The sequence below is a fragment of the Pongo pygmaeus genome, chromosome 3 (genome assembly GCF_028885625.2).
Source record: "Pongo pygmaeus isolate AG05252 chromosome 3, NHGRI_mPonPyg2-v2.0_pri, whole genome shotgun sequence".
Classification (NCBI taxonomy): domain Eukaryota; kingdom Metazoa; phylum Chordata; class Mammalia; order Primates; family Hominidae; genus Pongo; species Pongo pygmaeus.
Genome location: NC_072376.2, coordinates 122,430,330 through 122,449,534, shown reverse-complemented (window position 1 = coordinate 122,449,534; position 19,205 = coordinate 122,430,330). Strand labels below are relative to the sequence as shown.

Sequence of the window (19,205 nt, the reverse complement as noted above, 5' to 3'; positions counted from 1 at the left end):
AGAGCTTGTCAGAGTGGGTCAAAAACCCAGATCCAACTATATATTGTCTATAAGAAACCCACTTTAAATATGAAGACATATATAGATGAAAAGCAAAGGGATGAAGAAAGATATCCTATGCTAACACTAATAAAAAGAAAGCTGAAATAGCTATATTAAGTTCAGACAAAACAGACATTAGAGCAAGGAAAGCTACCAGGAGTAAAGAGAGACATTACATAATAATAAAAGGCCAATTCTCCAAGAAGACAGAACAATCCTTAATGTGTATGCTCCTAACACAGCATCAAAGTACATGAGGCAAAACAAAAATGAATAGAACTACAAGAAGAAATAGATGAATTCATGTTTACAGTTACAGACTTCAACATTCCTCTATTAGAAATGGACAGATCTGCCAAGCAGAAAATCAGGAGGTATACAGTTGAACTCAATAGCACCATCAATCAACTGAGATAAATGTGACATCTATAGACTATCCAACAACAGCAAAATACACATTCTCAAGTTCACAGGGAACATCTCATCAAGACAGATCACAATGAAGGCTATAAAACTCACATGAGTAAATGTAAAAAAAGAAAAATACAATGTATGCTTTAGGATCTCAGTGGAATTAAACTAAAAATCAATAACCCAAAGATAGCTGGAAAATCCCAAAATACTTAGATATTAAATAATGTACTTCTAACACATAGGTCAAAGAAGAAATCACAAGAAAAAAAATTAAAATATTTTTTAAAAAATGAAAATACAACTTATCAAAATTTATGGAAGGCAGTGAAAGCAATGCTCAGAGGGGAATCTATAGCATTGAATACATATAATAGGAAAGAATAAACATCTAAAATTTAAACATCTGAACTTATACTTTAAGAAACTAGAGAAAGAGGAGCAAATGAAATGAAAAGCAAGCAGAAGAAAAGAAATAATATAGAATATTTATTATATAGAGTATATAATATACTCTACATAACATATTATATATTCTACTGTATATTATAAACATAGAGTAGAAACCAATAAAATCGAGAACAGGAAACCCACAGAGAAAAATCAATGATGTTAAAAGCTAGTTCTTTGGAAAAAATCAATTAAATTGATAAACTTCTAGCCAGGTTAATCAAGAAAAAAAGAGACAGCAAGTTACTCATGTTAGAAATGAAATGAGAGGATTTAATTACAGGTCCCATGGGCATTAAAAGGAAAATAAAGAAATATTATGAACAGCTCTATGCTCACAAATTCAATAACCTAGATAAAATAGATTAATTCTCTAAAAGGTACAATCTATCAAAACTCACACAAAAAGAAATAGACAATCTGCATAAGCCTATACCTATTAAGCAATTGAATCAATAACTAATAAACTTCCAAAACAGAAAGCACCGGGTCCAGATGGATTTCCTTGGTGAATTCTACCAAACATCAAAGGAAGAAACTATATTAACTATCTGTAATCTCTTTCAGAAGGCAGAAGCAGAGGGAATACTTCCTAACTCATTCTATGAGGCCAGCATTACCTTAATACTAAAACCAGACAAAAACACTGTAAGAAAACAAAACCACAGACCAATATCTCTCGTGAATATAGACACAAAAATCCTCAGCAAAATAACAGCAAATAAAATACAACAATGTCTGAAAAGATTGCTACACCACAACTAAGTGGGATTTATCCAGGTATGCAAGGCTCAACACTTGAATATGAATTCATGTAATCCATCACATCAACAGACTAAGGAAGAAAAATCACATGATAATATCAATAGATGCAGAAAAAGATTTGACAAAACTGAACACCAATTCACAATGAAGACTCTCAGCAAACCAGGAACAGAGAGCAATTTCCTCAACTTGTGAAAGACAATGAGAAAGCAAGCCATAGCCTGGGAGAAAATATTTGCAAAAGACATATCTGATACAAGACCGTTATCCCAAACATACAAAGAACTCAAAAGAAAATGAACAACCTGATCACAAAATGGGCAAAGATCTGAAAAGACACCTCAACAAAGAAGACATAGATGGCAAATAGGCATATGAAGAGATGCTCAACATCATACGTCATTAAGAAACTACAAATTAAAACAATGACTACACACCTACTACAATGGTGAAAATCACATCCAAATCACTAATACCACCAATTGCTGGCAAGGATATGGGGCAACAGGAATTCTCATTCACTGCTGGTAGGAACACAAAATGGTACAGCCACTTTGGAAGACAGCTTGACAGTTTTACACAAAACTAAACACTCTCACCATATGTGCCAGCAATCATGCTCCTGGGTATTTAACCAAATGATTTGAAAATCTACGTGCAAACAAAAGCCTGCGCATGTGTGTTTATAGCAGCTTCATTCATAATTGCCAAAACTTGGAAGTATCCCAGATGTCCTTCAGTAGGTGAATGAATAAACTGTGGTACATACAGATAATGAACTATTATTCAGCACTAAAAGGAAATGAGCTAACAAGCTCTGAAACACATGAAAGAAACTTAAATGCATATTACTAAGTGAAATAAGCCAATCTGGCCTTCCTCTTCACTTTCTTCTTTACTGCCTCTTGTCTCCTCCCTTATCACTCCCTTTTCTTCTCTTTGCTTTCTCTTCCTTTCCCCCTTCTTCTTTCCCCTCTTGCCTTTCTCCTTTTTGTCTTCCCATTCTCCCCCTTTTTTCACGCCTCTCTCTCACTGTTTAATATTTTCCCTGTTGTACCCCCTTTCTTAAATATCCTATTTTCTCTTCCTTGCTCTCTCATGTCCCTGGCCCTACTACCATGCGCCCCCACCCCCGCCCAAAAAAAGAAAGAAGCGAATCTGAAAAGGCTACACAATCGGCCCTTCTTATTTGTGGGTTCTGCATCTGTGAACTCAACCAACCATGGATTGAAAATATTTGGGAAAAAAATCTAATAAAAATTAACAACACAACAACAACAAAATGAATGAAAAAACAATATAGTATAACAACCATTTACACAGCATTTACACTGTCTTAGGTATTGTAAGTAATCTAGAGATTTAAAGTATATGAAGGGAGTATGTAGGTTAAATGCAAATATAACAAACATTTTCTATCAGGGCCTTGAGCATCCTTGAATTTTGGTAGAGTTTGGTAGAGTTTGCCTGGCCCTATTCTGTATAATTCTTAACGTCATAGACAGGTTCTTGAAAACTGCAACTTTAAATGAAACAACTATAAGGAAACCAATTTTACCATAGGCTAATTGATATAAGCAAGAGTTAGGTTCTTACAGCATATTTCTGGTCATAAAAACATCACCAAACGTCTAAATAAAGACCCAAGACACTTTTAATGTTAAATATTAAAATAAATGTAAGCTACATATACATTTAAGAAAGATTAATAAAAACAAGATAATTATTTACATTATGTACATTAATGATGAATACATGTAGTTCTACATTTGTCACAATCTATAGAATATACAACACCAAGAGTAAACCCTAATGTAAACTATGGACTTTGGGTGACAATGATGTGTCAGTGTGTTCACCAATTTTAACAAATATACCAGTCTGGTGTGGGATATTGATAGTAAAGGGTGTGGGGTGCAGAGAGCATATGGGAACTCTCTCTATATTCTGCTCGATTTTGCTTTGAACCTAAAACTGCTTTAAATAATAAATTTTTTTTTTTTTTTTACAAGAGTTAAGAGCTATACAACCATATATACTTGAATTCTTGATTTTCAGGCCTACCTCTCTCTTAACCCAATAATGTCGGTTAAGCATTCAAGATCCTAAAGTAAAATCCTGAAAGTCTAAAAAGAGTATATGGGACTAAAAGCCCTGCTAGGCAACTGTAGGTGATCACTTATATCCCTGCTGGAAAAGCTTAAACACTGGTTTTCCAAAGACTTCTTGGTCATCTGATAAATTTAAGATTCTTAACATAAACTTTGCTCCCTCTGGAAACCTCACAGCTAAAGGTAAAAGTGAAGATACCAGCCTGGACAACATAGGGAGACCCAATCCCTAAAAAAATGTTAAAAAATTAGCCAGGCATGATGGTGCATGCGGGTAGTCCCAGCTACTCTGGAGGCTGAGGTGGGAGGATTGTTTGAGCCCAGGAGTTTGAGATTACAGTGAGCTATGATGACGCCACTGTACTCCAGCCTGGGAAACAGAGCAAATGAGAATTCATCTAAAAAAAAAAAAGTAATAGTTGGATAGCTGTGTTTCTTACCTCTCTTTGGACACTGTACATCATATGCTATTTTATTAATGACAAGTTTAAAATCATTCATTAGCAAAATATCCATCAAGGTAGAAGCTGAAATCGTGTTGCCATCTGAAAGAAAAACATCATGCATGAGTATGTCTTTGTTTTAGAACAGTAAGAACCATTTTCCAACACAGAGAAAATTACTAACCCAGGTCTTTACAATATAATAGTGGACAATTTACTTTTGTGGGGGGTGTCCCCAAACCCAAACACTATTCCCATTGAGGGGAATCCTCCTTTATTGCTCTACCTCCCATTTCCTTGGACGAAATGGAACAAGCAGGCACTCCCTCTCCACCCTGTCAGCTGTGCTGGAATCCAGGTAATGCCCTTGGTGAAACTGCATCTGTGGAGGGTCATGCAAAGGTTCAGGGGAGGTGGAAACCCTTCACAGCAAGGCCAGAGCAGTGGCAGGTGACAGTTTTGGGGGTGGGGTGGAGTGTAGGCAGCAGAGCCCATCAGGTGGTTCCTGGGTTAACCTGGTCTCTGCTCGTGTCTTCTCTTAGTTCCTGCCCTCTTCCGGGCCTGTCTTCTGCCACTTCCAGCATGACAACCTGTTGACATACTCCTCTGCTTAGCCAGAGTCCATTCTGCTGCTTACAGCCAAGCTTCTGACTGGCACATGTAGGCATAAGGGTATAACTATTTAAAAACCCTGCCTTTCTCTTATTTTTAATTATTAGAGGTAACTGATTTGTGGTGGTTAAAAATTTAGTAGCTAAATAGCACCACAAACTATCACCACATGGGCTCATTTCCCTTTCAAGCTTGAAAAAAATGAAGAGGCAAACTGTCAAGGAGGTGAGGACAATAATGAACGTAATGCCTAAGAAATAAATTTGCACTGTATGGTTTATTTTGTGGAAGGGGAGAGAGGCAGGAGAGATTCTAATAGTAATTTCAAATATCCTAGGAGTATTTCAGGAAAAAAAAAGTCTTGAAAAATTTTAACCACAATGTGCTTTGCACAGCTTCTCATAGAGCCTAGGTTTTGTTATATTTTTGAACCAAACTTTAACGTAATCCAGGTGTTAAGAAAGCAAATTCACTGAACAATAAGCAAAAAATTGGTGCTGGGTAGAGGTTTCTTTTTCTATCATTTTCCCTTCAGAATAGTTCACATATAATTACATGAAATTAAGTCCAGGAAAATGCTGGATGCGTATTTTCAAATCCCGGCCTGACATTCATTTGGTTACATTCAACCAGAGCTATTTTAGCTACATTAATATGTGTGATGACAGGACTAACACTAGTAACATCCCAAAGAAACTGGCTGCTGCCTCTTGTCTGCCTCCCTATAGTTCTTTTGTTCTAGAAGACTGCAAATCAAGTCTGCACCTGTGTCTGTTCCTAGAATTTGGCTGTTTGGGTTGCTGTTCATCAGTTGCAGTGAGATCATTTTCCAAAAAATTGCCAAATAATTCAACCCACACAATGGGCAAAACTGTGACAAGCTTGGAACACTCTTTTCAAGCCCAAATTAAATGCAGGCAAATTCCACCCACAGAGTCTTTTAAAAAGAAGGAAAAAAAATCAGCAACACACCAATCGCTTTATCTTTCCAAGTGTCATTTAAAAATTTACATGTAAATGACTTCAAACCAGCTCCTTAAAATCTTACTAAAAAAGACACCCACTGAATATGATTTCTCAGTTGAAATACTACATTATCCTTGATACAAAGGTATGAATAGCAAAAGACTGACATGAAACATTTTTAAGCACTAGTGATACAGTGTTAAATTTTTCATGTATTCTTGGGTATCAATTTAAACCCCGATAGGGTGTTTGCACTCAGTCCAAAGAGTCCCTTTTCTCTAAGACTTCTATTCTCTTTCTTTGTGCTTTCTGTTTCAAAGCTACTAACCTTATTTTTAGAAATAAGCAGGGTAAACATCTATCGTTTTAACCTCTCTTATTTCATTCACTTCAATACTAATTGAGTACACACCACCAGGAAAGCACTGCTCAGTGCAGGCCCTTCTGACTTCCAGGTTTGGGTCTGCCTGCCCCTAGAAGCTTAGAAAGAGGGCCCTGCCCCTGTGGAAAATGCCCATGGACATTCCAGTGTTCCTGTGCCTGGGGGAAATGTCTGTCTAGTTCAAGGATGAAATATTAGGAAGCCCATTGTGCCATAGGGCTAAAACCTTATTCTCTGATCAAGGTTTTAGCAGGAAGAAACGTCCCTTCCATCTTAATCTATAGTCCTAACAACAACCTACAATAAGCCTTTCCTGATCTGCCCTTCCCCACCTCTCAGAACTCCTCCTTTCTCCCAGCTCCCTCCTCTTTGTGGTCACTGTCTAGTAGGCTTCCACCTCAATGCAGTCTCACTCTGTCACCCAGGCTGGAGTGCAGTGGTGCCATCTCGGACCACAGCAACCTCCGCCTCCCATGTTCAAGCGATTCTCCTGCTTCAGCCTCCTGAGTAGCTGGGATTACAGGTATGCAACACTACACCTGGCTAATTTTTGTATTATTAGTAGAGAAGGGGTTTTGCTATGTTGGCCAGTCTGGTTTCAAACCCCTGACCTCAGGTGATTCACCCACCTTGGCCTCCCAAAGTGCTGGGATTACAGGCGTGAGCCACCGCGTGCGGCCCAGAGCTCTCTTCCCTCTATGTGACTCCCTCCCTCATTTCCCCCAGGTCTTTGTGCAAATGTAATCTTATCAAGCCCACCCCTGCCCACACACATCTTCCACACTCTGCTTTATTTTTCTTCATAACACTTACTATTTAACATAATACATAATTTATCTCGTTTTTTTCTCCTCCTAAATATAAGCTCCATAAGGGCAGGAGTTTTTATCCCTTTTGTTCTCTGCACTACCTCTAGCATATAGAACAGTGCCTGACATACATTAGGTGCTCAATAAATATTTCTTGAATGAATCAATTAATCTCCATTTTCCAACTTCTCTATCTTTTAATTAATTTGGAACTCAGATAGGGAAAAAGTATGTTTACTTCCCTTTCAAAACGGCAACAGTAATCATGAACCTAAATAACTTTATTCTAAGTATTTAATATCATAATAAAATAATGCAAATTTATTAATTTATCTGTATTTGCAGCTGCTATATAGTGGGATAGGGTAAATATTTCTTTATTCTATTTAGAAGCAGTTGGTCTAAGACCATTTCAGACTATGAGAACATAAAAACTGTATTCTAAATTTTAAATGTCTAAATGATGACATACTTCTGGTTTTTTAAAAAATGTATATTCTTCCTAAGAACTAATTCTGCCAAAAAACATACTAGACTGTAATTGCTTTATAACAGTGGTGAATAAATTTTTTGTGTACTTTAATTATTCACTGGCTTATTTTAATTAAAACTGCATTTTGTTTTCTAATTATTCAAATTTTGCTGAGAATTGCATGCTAATGCCTATGCCACTAAGATTTTCTCACGAAAAACCTTTAAGGCTAAGTTTATAAAATAAGTAACTGAAATTTACATTAAATTTATTCCATTAATTTTTCATTCAATGAAGTTAAAAGTTTTTTTTTTTTATTTTCTTTTCTTGGGATGGAGTTTTGCTCTTGTTGCCCAGGCTGGAGTGCAATGGCGTGATCTTGGCTCACTGCAACCTCTGCCTCCTGGGTTCAAGCAATTCTCCTGCCTCAGCCTCCCAAGTAGCTGGGATTAAAGGTATGTACCACCACGGGTGGCTAATTTTGTATTTTTAGTAGAGACGGGTTTTCTCCATGTTGGTCGGGCTGGTCTCGAACTCCTGACCTCAGGTGATCCGCCTGATTCGGCCTCCCAAAAGTGCTGGGATTACAGGCGTGAGCCACCACGCCAGGCCAAAACAGTTTTTTAAATAGTGTTGATACATAAAAATGAAAGAATAAAGACCAACCATTTATTATCTAATGAATTAAACAATGTACTTCCTTCTAGAAAAGTAAAGAACCAAACAAAATTTCAGGAGAGACAGAAACCCTGGGACAAAGTTGTAAAATTATATACATATATACCTGCTGTGAAGATGGCTGCAGTTTTGATACCCTTATCTTCATTTTGTAGGTCCTGAAGGAATGAACCAACTGTTGACAACATTGGTTTGACTACAAATTGACAACGTTCTTTTCTAGATGGCAAGGTAAGTGTTACCAAGGGAAGGCCATGTCTATAACTAACTGTTATTTCTGTTAAGGAAAAAGAGAAAAAAAAATGGGTAAAATTTACTTTAAAAAAAACCACAAATACAAGAATTCTAGAAGGAATGCTCAAACATGAAATTCACAAGCCTCTGAAGTCCTGTAAAAATTTGTATTACTCCAATAATGCCTTCATTATACTACAGTTTACATATTCCCTACCATTCTATAACATTTTAGTGTAGCACGTACCACACTTTATTATCGGCTTAAAGTCTTCTCAGGTGGCCGGCATGGTGGCTCAGGCCTGTAATCCCTGCACTTTGGGAGGCTCAGATTGGTGGACTGCCTGAGCGCAGAAGTTTGAGAGCTGTCTGGGCGACATGGCGAAACCCCATCTCTACAAAATATACAAAAATTAAGTCTGGCATGGTGGTGTGCGCCTGTATTTGCAGCTACTTAAGAGGCTGAGCTGGGATGACGGCTTCAGCCTGGGAAGCAGAAGTTGCAGTGAGCCGAGATCATGCCACTGCACTCCAGCCTGAGTGACACAGCTAGACCCTGATTACATGACAAAGAAAAAAAGTCTTCCCAGGTAAACACTTAAGTTCTAGTTTTCTTGAGGACAGAAACTATTTCTTGTTTTTTTTTTTTTCTTTTTGAGACAGGGTCTCACTCTGTTGCCCAAACTAGAGTGGCACGATCATGGCTCACTGCAGCCTCTACCTCCTGGGCTCAAGCAATCTTCCCACCTCAATCTCTTGGGTAGCTGGGACTATAGGCATGTGCCATCACGCCTGGCTAATTTTTGTATTTTTTGTAGAGATGGGATTTTGCTTTGTTGGCCAGGTTGGTCCCAAACTCCTGAGCTGAAGGGATCCGCCTGCCGTGGCTTCCCAAAGTGCTGGGATTACAGGCCACCACGCCCACCCGACTATTGCTTATCATCTCTAATTTCTCTGATTGCTAAGGTGGGAATTTGACAAAAGACAGCAGCTATATTATGGGAGCACAAAAAGGTGGAAGTGAACTCAATCGGGGTGGGGTGGGATGGGGATAGTGTAAGAAAAGTCTATTCTGCTCAAAACTCTCGCAGCTCTTTATTTGGAAGAAAGGGAAACAATTAACATGTGTATCAAATAAATGGTAAGAAAGCTTACCATCAGGTGGCACCACGGTACTATAATGGTGTGACTGGTAGTATTTCACATTTCCACACAGCTTCACACATAAAACCTACAAGAAGGAAAGATTAATTTGTTTTTTTTTTAAAAAAAGAGTGGGAAAGATGAAATAAGTGTCTTTATTTTACCGTAAGATTATTTTTAATACTATACGAAAAACATAATGAAAAACTCAACTTGTCAGGCATCCCCAGGGTGAGCCTTTGGCAAGCTCACTGAACCTTCCTGGCTATATGCTTGCCTGCTACTATGTATGCTGTAGCAGTAGCACACCAGGACGGGATCCCCAAATTGGGGTATGAGGCCCCCTGAAAATCCTAGAGTTCCTTGAGAATTTTTACTTTCAGTATTTCCTTTCAGGTAATAATCTAAAACAAATGGATATATCTAGTCTAGATACGTGCTTCTCAATATGCGGTCCCCAGACCAGAAGCATCTTGGGGCTAATTAAAAATGCAGAATCGGGCCGGGCATGGTAGCTCACGCATGTAATTCCAGGACTTTGGGAGGCCAAGGTGGGCAAATCACCTGAGGTCAGGAGTTCGAGATCAGCCTGACCAACATGGAGAAACCCTGTCTCCACTAAAAATACAAAATTAGCCGGGTATGGTGGCACATGCCTGTAATCCCAGCTACTCGCAAGGCTGAGGCAGGAGAATCACTTGAACCCGGGAGGTGGAGGTTGCTGTGAGCCAAGATCCCATCATTGCACTCCAGCCTGGGCAACAAGAGCAAAACTCTGTCTAAAAAAAAAAAAAAAAAAAAAAAAAAAAAATGCAGAATCACAGATTCAGACCAGATTTACTGAATTCCAGTCTGCATTTTAACAAGATCCTCAGATGATTCACATGCACATTAGCGTTTGAAAAACACTGCTCTAGATCTGTGCTGTCCGATATGGTAGACACTTGTTAAATGTGGTTATTTAAATTAGTTAAAATTATGTACAGGCAGGACACGATGGCTCAGGCCTGTAATCCTAGCATTATGGGAGGCCGAAGCATGAGGATTGCTTGAGCTCAGGAGTTCAAGACCAGCCTGGCCGACATAGTGAGACCCTGTCTCCTATAAACAGCAACCACAAAAAAATTATGTACACAAACATTCAGAACCTCAGTCACCTTTGCCACATTTCAAGGGCTCAAAAGCTCCCTATGCCTAATGGCTATCTCACTGAAAAGCAAAAGCGCAGGAATAGCATATTTCTATCATCACAGAAAGTTCTATTGGACAGCAGTGCTGAGTCTACAACATCTGAATGACCACCTCACCACGGAACATGTTTTGGGGGCTTGCATTGGTGTTTGTGTTTACACAATTGCACTGGTGCTTAATGAAGACCGAATAATATCATGGTGCACTGTGTGAACAAAAATATTGTGGGAGTAGAAAGAACAGGCATTGGGGAATTGGTTCACAGGCATTTGGAACTCAAAAGGACTTGTACCAGAGAAATTGGTACCAAAGTCACAACACGGTGGCTGTATGATACTGATCCAGATTTTTTAATGCATCACCTTACAGTAGTTTATTAACAATAAGTTTGCCAGTAATTGTGCAAAGAATAATTCTTTTATAAACTGCATTTTTAAATTTTTCAGGATTTGAGGGTACACTATTAAAATAATAAATCAGTGGTTAAAAGTGTGTTCACTGTTTCAAAAAATAAAGATGACACTGACCCAAGTGAGGGTCCATTATGCTCAAAATTAAAAGAACCTCATCAATAAGTAAAACAAAACATTCAAATACATATTTTAGTATTAAACACAACATAGGCAATAAATGTCAACACAACATCGTCTTTTACATTAAGACTGTTCATTTGAGCTTTCTATTTTTTTTTTTTTTTTTTTGAGATGGAGTATTGCTCTGTTGCCCAGGCTGGAGTGCAGTGGTGCAGTTTCAACTCACTGCAAACTCCACCTCCTGGGTTCAAGTGATTCTCCTGCTTCAGCCTCCCAAGTAGCGGGGATTATAGGCACCTGCCACCATGCCTGGCTAATTTTTTGTATTTTTAGTAGAGATGGGGTTTCACCAAGTTGGCCAGGCTGGTCTCAAACTCCTGAACTTGTGATCAGCCTGCCTCGGCCTCCCAAAGCGCTGGGATTACAGGTGTGACCCACCACACCCGGCCTGAGCATTATTTCTAAAAATGTAGCTCACTACTAAGATGAGAAGAAAAAGGCAGATGATGTCTTAAAATAGATGCAACTCTCAATAAATAAATATAGGTAGAAGTTCTCCAAGTGTAGATAATGGATATTACAATACCGTCTACTACTTTTAGCAAAACTACATAAAAATGAGACACATCAGAATTCTCTATCAAAATTCTTCTATAAAAATAATGAGACAGATAATTTTCCATGCATAAAAGTCAAATACACGAAGGTAGGGAGTAGGCCAGGCATGATGGCTCATGCCTATAATCCCATCACTTTGGGAGGCTGAGGCAGATGGATTGCTTGAGCCCAGAAGTTCGAGACTAGCCCGGGTAACATGGTGAAACCCTGTCTCTACAAAAATTACAGAAAAAGTCTGGCATGGTGGCACACGCCTGTAGTCCCAGCTACTTGGGAGGCTGAGGCAGGAGGATTGCTTGAGCCCAGGAGGAGGAGGCTGCTGCAGTGAACCGAGATTGTAGCTACTGCACTTCAGCCTGGGCCACAGAGGGAAACCCTGTCTCCAAAAAAAAAAAAAAAAAAAAAAGGTAGAGAGTAAAAGAGCCCCTCCCTTTACTTCTCTATAACCCTGGAAGTCTCCCCAGAGGTAACCACTGCTAGTGGTTTGGCATGTATCCTTCCAGATTTTTTTCTACACGTTACCTATCAAATTCTATGCTAGAGTCTGTATAATGCTAAAGACATATGAGTCAGGTTCCTAAATGCCATTGGTGATAATGCCTGCAAGAATCCAGGAATCCAGTTGGAGGCAATATAAAATGATTACAAAGTATCATTTAATATACTGATAAAGTTTCAGGTGTACTACTGAAGCAGTAACTGTAGCACCCACAAGATAGAGGCACCCACATGACAACCAGAAGATGCTGAAAGAAGGCAGAGTGGCCTGAGAAAAATAGCAGGGCTTTCTCAAGCTTTTGCATGCCTAATAATCACCTGGAAGCCTTAAAAACACAGATTCCTGGACCCCATACGCAGAGATTTTTAATCTAAAAGGTCAGTTTGTGAGGATTTGCATTTTTAATAAGCTCCAGAGGTAAACTGAAGTTTCAAGGGTGAGAACCACACTTTGAGAAGCTGGGCTTTAGTCAACCTCCCCACAATCCCCACCACCACATACACACCCCCTGCTGCCCCAGGCTTCGCGGCAACATGCTAAATTTCTGCGTAGAATCATTCTGAATTCCAAATTTTAGTGCCTGGTCAAGCGTTACTGCCTTTAAATGGAATTTGGTATCAGGGCAAAAGATGATTTGGGCTTCTCTTTAACCATGAAGTATTTTTTATTCCTGACCACAGAGCTCCTGAATCTCTTGGAATTTCCCGAGTGATTGGAGTTTCTGTGGTTTTAACAAGGTAACTCCTGGTGGGATGCTAGATGGCTTCAGGATGGGGCTGGTTGCTAGAAAGATCAAACCTTGATTAAAAGCCTAGAATGTTCAGTCCCATCTTCCCAGCCTCCAGGAAGGAGACAGAGGCTGGAGACTGAGTTAATAAAATCCATTATGCCCACATGATGAAACCTCCATGAAAGTCCCTAAACAATGAGGTTCGGCGAATTTTCAGGTTGGTGAATGCAACCACATGTTGGGAGGGTGACATAATCCAACTTCATGAGACAGAAGCTTCTGGGCTTGGGACCTCTCAACAGTGAAAACTATGTTCACACAAACTGTACCTTGCTTTATGTATCTCTTAATCCAACAGTTTAGCTGTATCCTTTAGAATATCCTTATAATAAACCAGTAAGCATAAGTAAAGTTGTTTCCTTGAGTTTTGTGAGCAATTTTAGTAAATAGCTGAGGTTGAGGAGGGGGTCATGGGAACCCCTGATTTACAGCCTCCTGTGAGAAACATGAGAGGCCCAGGACTTATAATTTGCATCTTAAGTGGGGCAGTCTTGTGGGACTAAGCTATTAACTTGTGGGATCTGATGTTAAACTCCAGGTAGATAGTGTCAGTATTGATTTAAATTGTAGGACACCCAGATGGTGTTTGGAAAGTTGGAGAATTGGTTGTTGGTATGAGAAAAATATCCACACATGTGCTGCCAGAGTGTTCCGTGGGTAGAAAACAGATCATAGTAACCCATATGAGCATTGTGATTTTACCTATTCCTGAAAATTATCTTTTAATAGTCCAAAACAAGAAGTAACTGAGAGTTTGACATTCTATTGGCAGGAGACTAAAAGCGGCCCATGTGAAGATCAAGCTAAGCCTTCCAGTAGTTTGAGAACTTGATCTATGATTTTTTTTTTTTTTCCTGAGAGGGAGTCTTGCTCTGTTGCCCAGGCTACAGTGCAATGGTGCGATCTCTGCTCATGGCAAACTCCATCTCCCAGGCTCAAGCAATTCATCTGCCTCAGCCTCTCGAGTAGCTGGGATTACAGGCGCCCACCACCACACCCAGCTAATTTTTGTATTTTTAGTAGAGATGGGGTTTCACCATATTGGCCAGGCTGGTTTTGAACTTCTGACCTCAAATGATCTGCCTGCCTCGGCCTCCCAAAGTGCTAGGATTACAGGCGTGAGCCACCGCACCTGGCTGATCTATGATCTTAAGTATCACTATAACATTCAGGACAGGGATCTTATGCTGGTAATTTAAGAGCTGGCTCAGGCCACAGGAATCCAGTTGGAGGCAATATAAAATTACTAGACAGAAAAGGGTAAGTGCAGAAAGAAGGATAAATTTCTACTTAGAATCTGTAATCCAAAATTTGAATACATGAGGAATTAAATGCTAAGAAAAAAAAACAACACATTTATTTTGAAGATTAATTTACTTTAGAGAAAATAAAAATAAGAGTCTTCCAAAACTGATGTTAACATAAATTATATTTAGTGTCTTCACAAAGATAAAAGGGATAACTGGCTTCCAGAAAATGAACAAGAAATTATGATACTAAAGTTGGTAGAAATAAAACAAAAATGAGTGACTATGATTAATTAGAATTCCTGGAAACAAAAAAGGTCTATGTACATGTAAAAAGCCCATCTTAGGCTGGGCGCAATGGCTGATGCCTGTAATCCCAGCACTTTGGAAGGCCAAGGCAGGTGGATCACCTGATGTCAGGAGTTCAAGACCAATCTGACCAACATGGTGAAACTCCATCTCTACAAAAAATACAAAATTAGCTGGATATAGGGTGCAGGCCTGTAGTCCCAGCTACTCAGGTGGCTGAGGCAGAAGACTCACTCGAACCTGGGAGGTGGAGTTTGCAGTAAGCCAAGATTACACCACTGCACTCCAGCCTGGGCAACAAGAGTGAAACTCCATCTAAAAAAAAACCCAGCTTAATAGCCTAAATTCTAGTCTGAATAAAGTCAATAGAAAACGAATGAATTGGACAATAACTCTCCTAGGTGCAACACAGAAAGACATAGAAACTCTAAGAATACAAAAAGCAACTAATTCTCATACATTGCTGGCAAGAATGTAAATGGTAAAACTATTCTGGAAAACATTTGGCAGTTCTTTTTTTTTTTTTTTCTTAAGATGGTGTCTTGCTCTGTCGCCCAGGCTGGAGTGCAGTGGCGTGAACTTGGCTCACTGCAACCTCCACTTCCCAGGTTCAAGTGATTCTCCTGCCTCAGCCTCCTGACTAGCTGGGATTACGGGTGCACGCCACCAAGCCTGGCTAATTTTTTGCATATTTTTAGTAGAGACGGGGTTTCTACCAGGTTGGTCAGGCTGGTCTTGAACTCCTGACCTCATGATCCACCCACCTCAGCCTCCCAAAGTGCTGGGATTACAGGCGTGAGCCACCACACCCAGCCTGGCAGTTCTTTATAAAGTTAAATATACATTTATATGTGACCCAGTAATCCCACCCCTAGCTCTTTACCCTAGAGAAATGAAAGCTTATGTTCATACAATTTGTACAAATGCCATTTCATTTCCTCCCACTAAAGCGCATACTCCCCAGGAGCAGGCAGGGACTTGGTCTGGTTCACTGCTGTAGCCCCAGCACCTAGAATAGCGCCTGAAACATAATAGGGGCTCAATAAATACATGTTAAATAAATGCAGGAATGTTTTCTAGATGCTAAGGAAAATAATTACCAACCTAGAATATTATGCTCAGGAAAATTACTTCAGGTTTGCTATGATTTGATTGTGTCCCCCAAAGCCCATGTGTTGGAAACCTAATGCCCAATGCAACAGTGCTGGGAGGTGGGGTCTAATGGGAGGTGCTTAGGTCATGAGGGCTCCACCTTCAGAAATGGATTGATGCCAATTATAAAAGGGCCTGAGGCTGCGAGTTTGATTGATCTTTCTCTCTCCCTCTCTTGCCCTTCCACCTTCTGCCATAGGATAATGCAGCAAGAAGAACCTGACCAGATGCGACCTCTCAATCTTGGATTTTCCAGCCTCCAGAACTGTGAACTAAATACATTTCTGTTCATTATTAATTACCCAGTCTATGGTTCTGTTACAGCAGCACAAAAGAGATTACAGCAAGGCTGAAAGAAATGAGTTTTTCAGGTATATCCAAGATTATGGCTTATTTCCACAGATTTTTGCTAAAGAATTTCTTCAGGAAGAAGAGAACTAAACTCAAGTGGAAGCTGAATAAAACAGAACACTATTATGAGCTGAACTGTGCCCCACCCCCTGCAAATTCATATATTGAAGTCTTAACCCCTAGTACCTCAGAATGTGACTGTACTTTAAAGAGGTTATTAAGTTAAAATGAGATCATTAGTATAGGCTCTAATCCGACATAACTGGTGTCTTTACAAGAAGATGTGATTTGGACCCAGAAGAAAGACGGTGTGAGGACACAGGGAGAAGACAGCCATTTACAAAACAGCCATGTACAAGCCAAGGAGAAGGCTTCAGAAGAAACCAACTGAGCCAACACCTTGAACTTTAACTTTTGGCCTACAGAAGGGTGGCGAGGAGGGTTTCTAAACAGTGGAGGGGCAATTAGTGTGGGTGTCATAGCCCAGATGGGATGAAGAGGGCCTCTGCATGGGAAATAGGCTCAGAAAAAAATGTTGGAGCCCAGCGGGGGTAAGAAAGCTATCTCTGCAGGGGAAGGAGTGGTAGTGGAGACGAAAGACTGTCACATGCAGAAGAAAAAAAATATATCAAGAATAATGGAAGTCAGATTTATCCTGTGCAAGAATGGAACTGCGATTATGGAAAGGGAGTAGAATAAACCCTGTAGTGTTAGATTGAAGTACTGGTGTGAATTCATGGTTTTTAATATGTAATAATGTAAAGAAATATAAATAAATGAAAATATAAAATTTTTAAAAGATGCGAATGTTTAATGTACATGTGTATATAAGTATAGAAATTTTAAATTTTACATATTTATGTTTTTATACTGACATATATATGTATATGTATATTCTCTTTCTGAGAGAGCCTATGAGCAGTGACACTCCTAATAATAAACATCTAGCATCTAGCTCTTGGCACCAAATACTATGCTTACCTAAGAGGAAGCAAGGCTCCTTGGAGAAATGGCTATTCTAGGGCTGGGTATGGATAAGGACAAAATGAACCTAGAGCATCTCGCTGTACTAGAAAGCAAGGAAGTGCTCAATGGATGATGGAAGACTTAACAAAAGAACCCAGAAGGCAGGTCAAAGAGTGTCCCTATGGTAAAATCTGGAACAATTTTTAGCATTAAATAATGATAGTAACAAATTATAATCCATTGAAGGAGATAGGAAACCATGAGTGTATTCTGACATAATTAAGTGAATAAATTTAAAGTTTAATAAGGAATGAGATATTTACACAGTTTTAAAATGCCTTCACACAAAAGCATTAATCCCAAAGGAAAAATAATAACTTCAAAGGGAAGAAGCCTGACAGATACCATCTTAAATGATCAAAATTAATATTATCAGTAATGGGGCAAGTTGAAATCATGAAATGAGAATACACGGGACACTTTTGAGATATTCCCGAAAAAGATGCTATATAATCTGAAGCAAATCACAAGGAAATACCAGACAAACCCAAACAGAGGCATTCTATAAAATAATTGTAATCTTTAAAAGAGTCAAATCATGAATGTCAAAGAATGTTGTACTGATCCAGAGTGGAGGAGACATGACAACTAAATTAAACTGTGATTCTGAACTTCTGCCAATAAAGAACATTATTGGAAAAATTGGCAAGATTTTAATGAGGTCTAAAAATTAGATGGTGGTAATGTAGTAACATTAATTTTCCTATTTTGATGGTTGGTTGTCGTTAAGTTGGAGAATGTTCTTATGTTTCAGGGGAACTGGCATCAAGTTCGCAATGTATTCTCAAATAGTTCAGAAACAAAATAGTCTTCCCACTGTGGTTACAACTTTATGTTTGAGACTGTTTCAAAATCACACAATTCTGAGAGATTGGTAGGCCAGGGTAAAAAAAATTAATAATTCAAAAACAATAGGTTTAGAAAAACACCAAAATTACCATATACAGAGATAAGTGATTAATAACAAGGGGTCAAATATTAAACCTTTTTTGCATGCCAGTAGGAAACTATGGTTACTTGGGAAATCGAAAATAAAACATTTTTTAAAGCAAAGACACTCCTGTACAAGTTTTTATTTAGAAACCCCAAGAATATTGACAATCCTCAGACATGTTAGTAAAGCTTAAAAGAGAAACTACCATACCCTGCAACAATCCTTTTTAGAGGGTTATTATTAAAATTCTGAAAATCTTACACAAACCCATCACGCATGCAGAGCTGAATTTCAAGAATTACTCACCAAAACTCAGGTCTTCCTTTTAGTTTACACCTCACCTCAAACCCATATTGGGGAGACTACCATTCCCCCCTTGATAGGGGGATTTGATAGTTTTGAACAAACAAATGGTATGAACCAAATCTGTTGCTTTTCATTTAATCCAGTTAGCTGGGCTGCTCCGCCATACCACACCTGGGTTCAGATTCCCCAAATCAGGCCCCACTTCTCAAATCTAAAGATTCTCAGGATGAATCCTTAGATTTAAGAAGTATAATGAGTCCTAGCTGGATGCAGTGGCTCATGCGTGTAATCCGAACACTTGGGAGGCTGAGGCAGGAAGATTACTTGAGCCCAGGGGTTCAAGACTAGCCTGGGCAACAGGGTGAAACCATATTTCTATTTTTATTTTAAAAAATCATAATGAGTCCAAAGCAGGAAAAATGAAATTAACTCTGTCCCTGACACAATGTGATGAAACTACAGAACCCCAGAAACAAAAAATTCTTATAATGCCTGAAAAAAAAAAGAGGTTGCCTACGAAGGAAAGCAATTAAATTTACATAAGGTGAATTAATAGGCGGCAGAGGCAAAGGAATATCTTCAAAGTTCTGAAGGGAAATAACAACCAACCTTGAATTCTATAGTCAGATAACCTACCATTTTGAACAAAACTGAGACTGAGCGACTAAAACACGTTTACTGAAAGCATTTTGCAGGAAAAAGGAAATCAAACACATAAGAAAACAGGATGT

General features: G+C 38.9%; 1 protein-coding gene across 1 annotated transcript in view; it reads right to left on the bottom strand.

Annotated features, from left to right (window-relative positions):
• The window catches only part of MCUB (mitochondrial calcium uniporter dominant negative subunit beta), a 121,632-nt gene that overhangs the window by 18,221 nt on the left and 84,206 nt on the right, over positions 1-19,205 (bottom strand). Inside the window, exons 2-4 of the mRNA XM_054486526.2 lie at positions 9,531-9,606; positions 8,248-8,418; positions 4,220-4,324 (exon numbers count right to left, since the gene is read on the bottom strand). Coding sequence (XP_054342501.1) covers positions 4,220-4,324; positions 8,248-8,418; positions 9,531-9,606 — 352 coding nt within the window. The remainder of the gene's footprint in view (positions 1-4,219; positions 4,325-8,247; positions 8,419-9,530; positions 9,607-19,205) is intronic.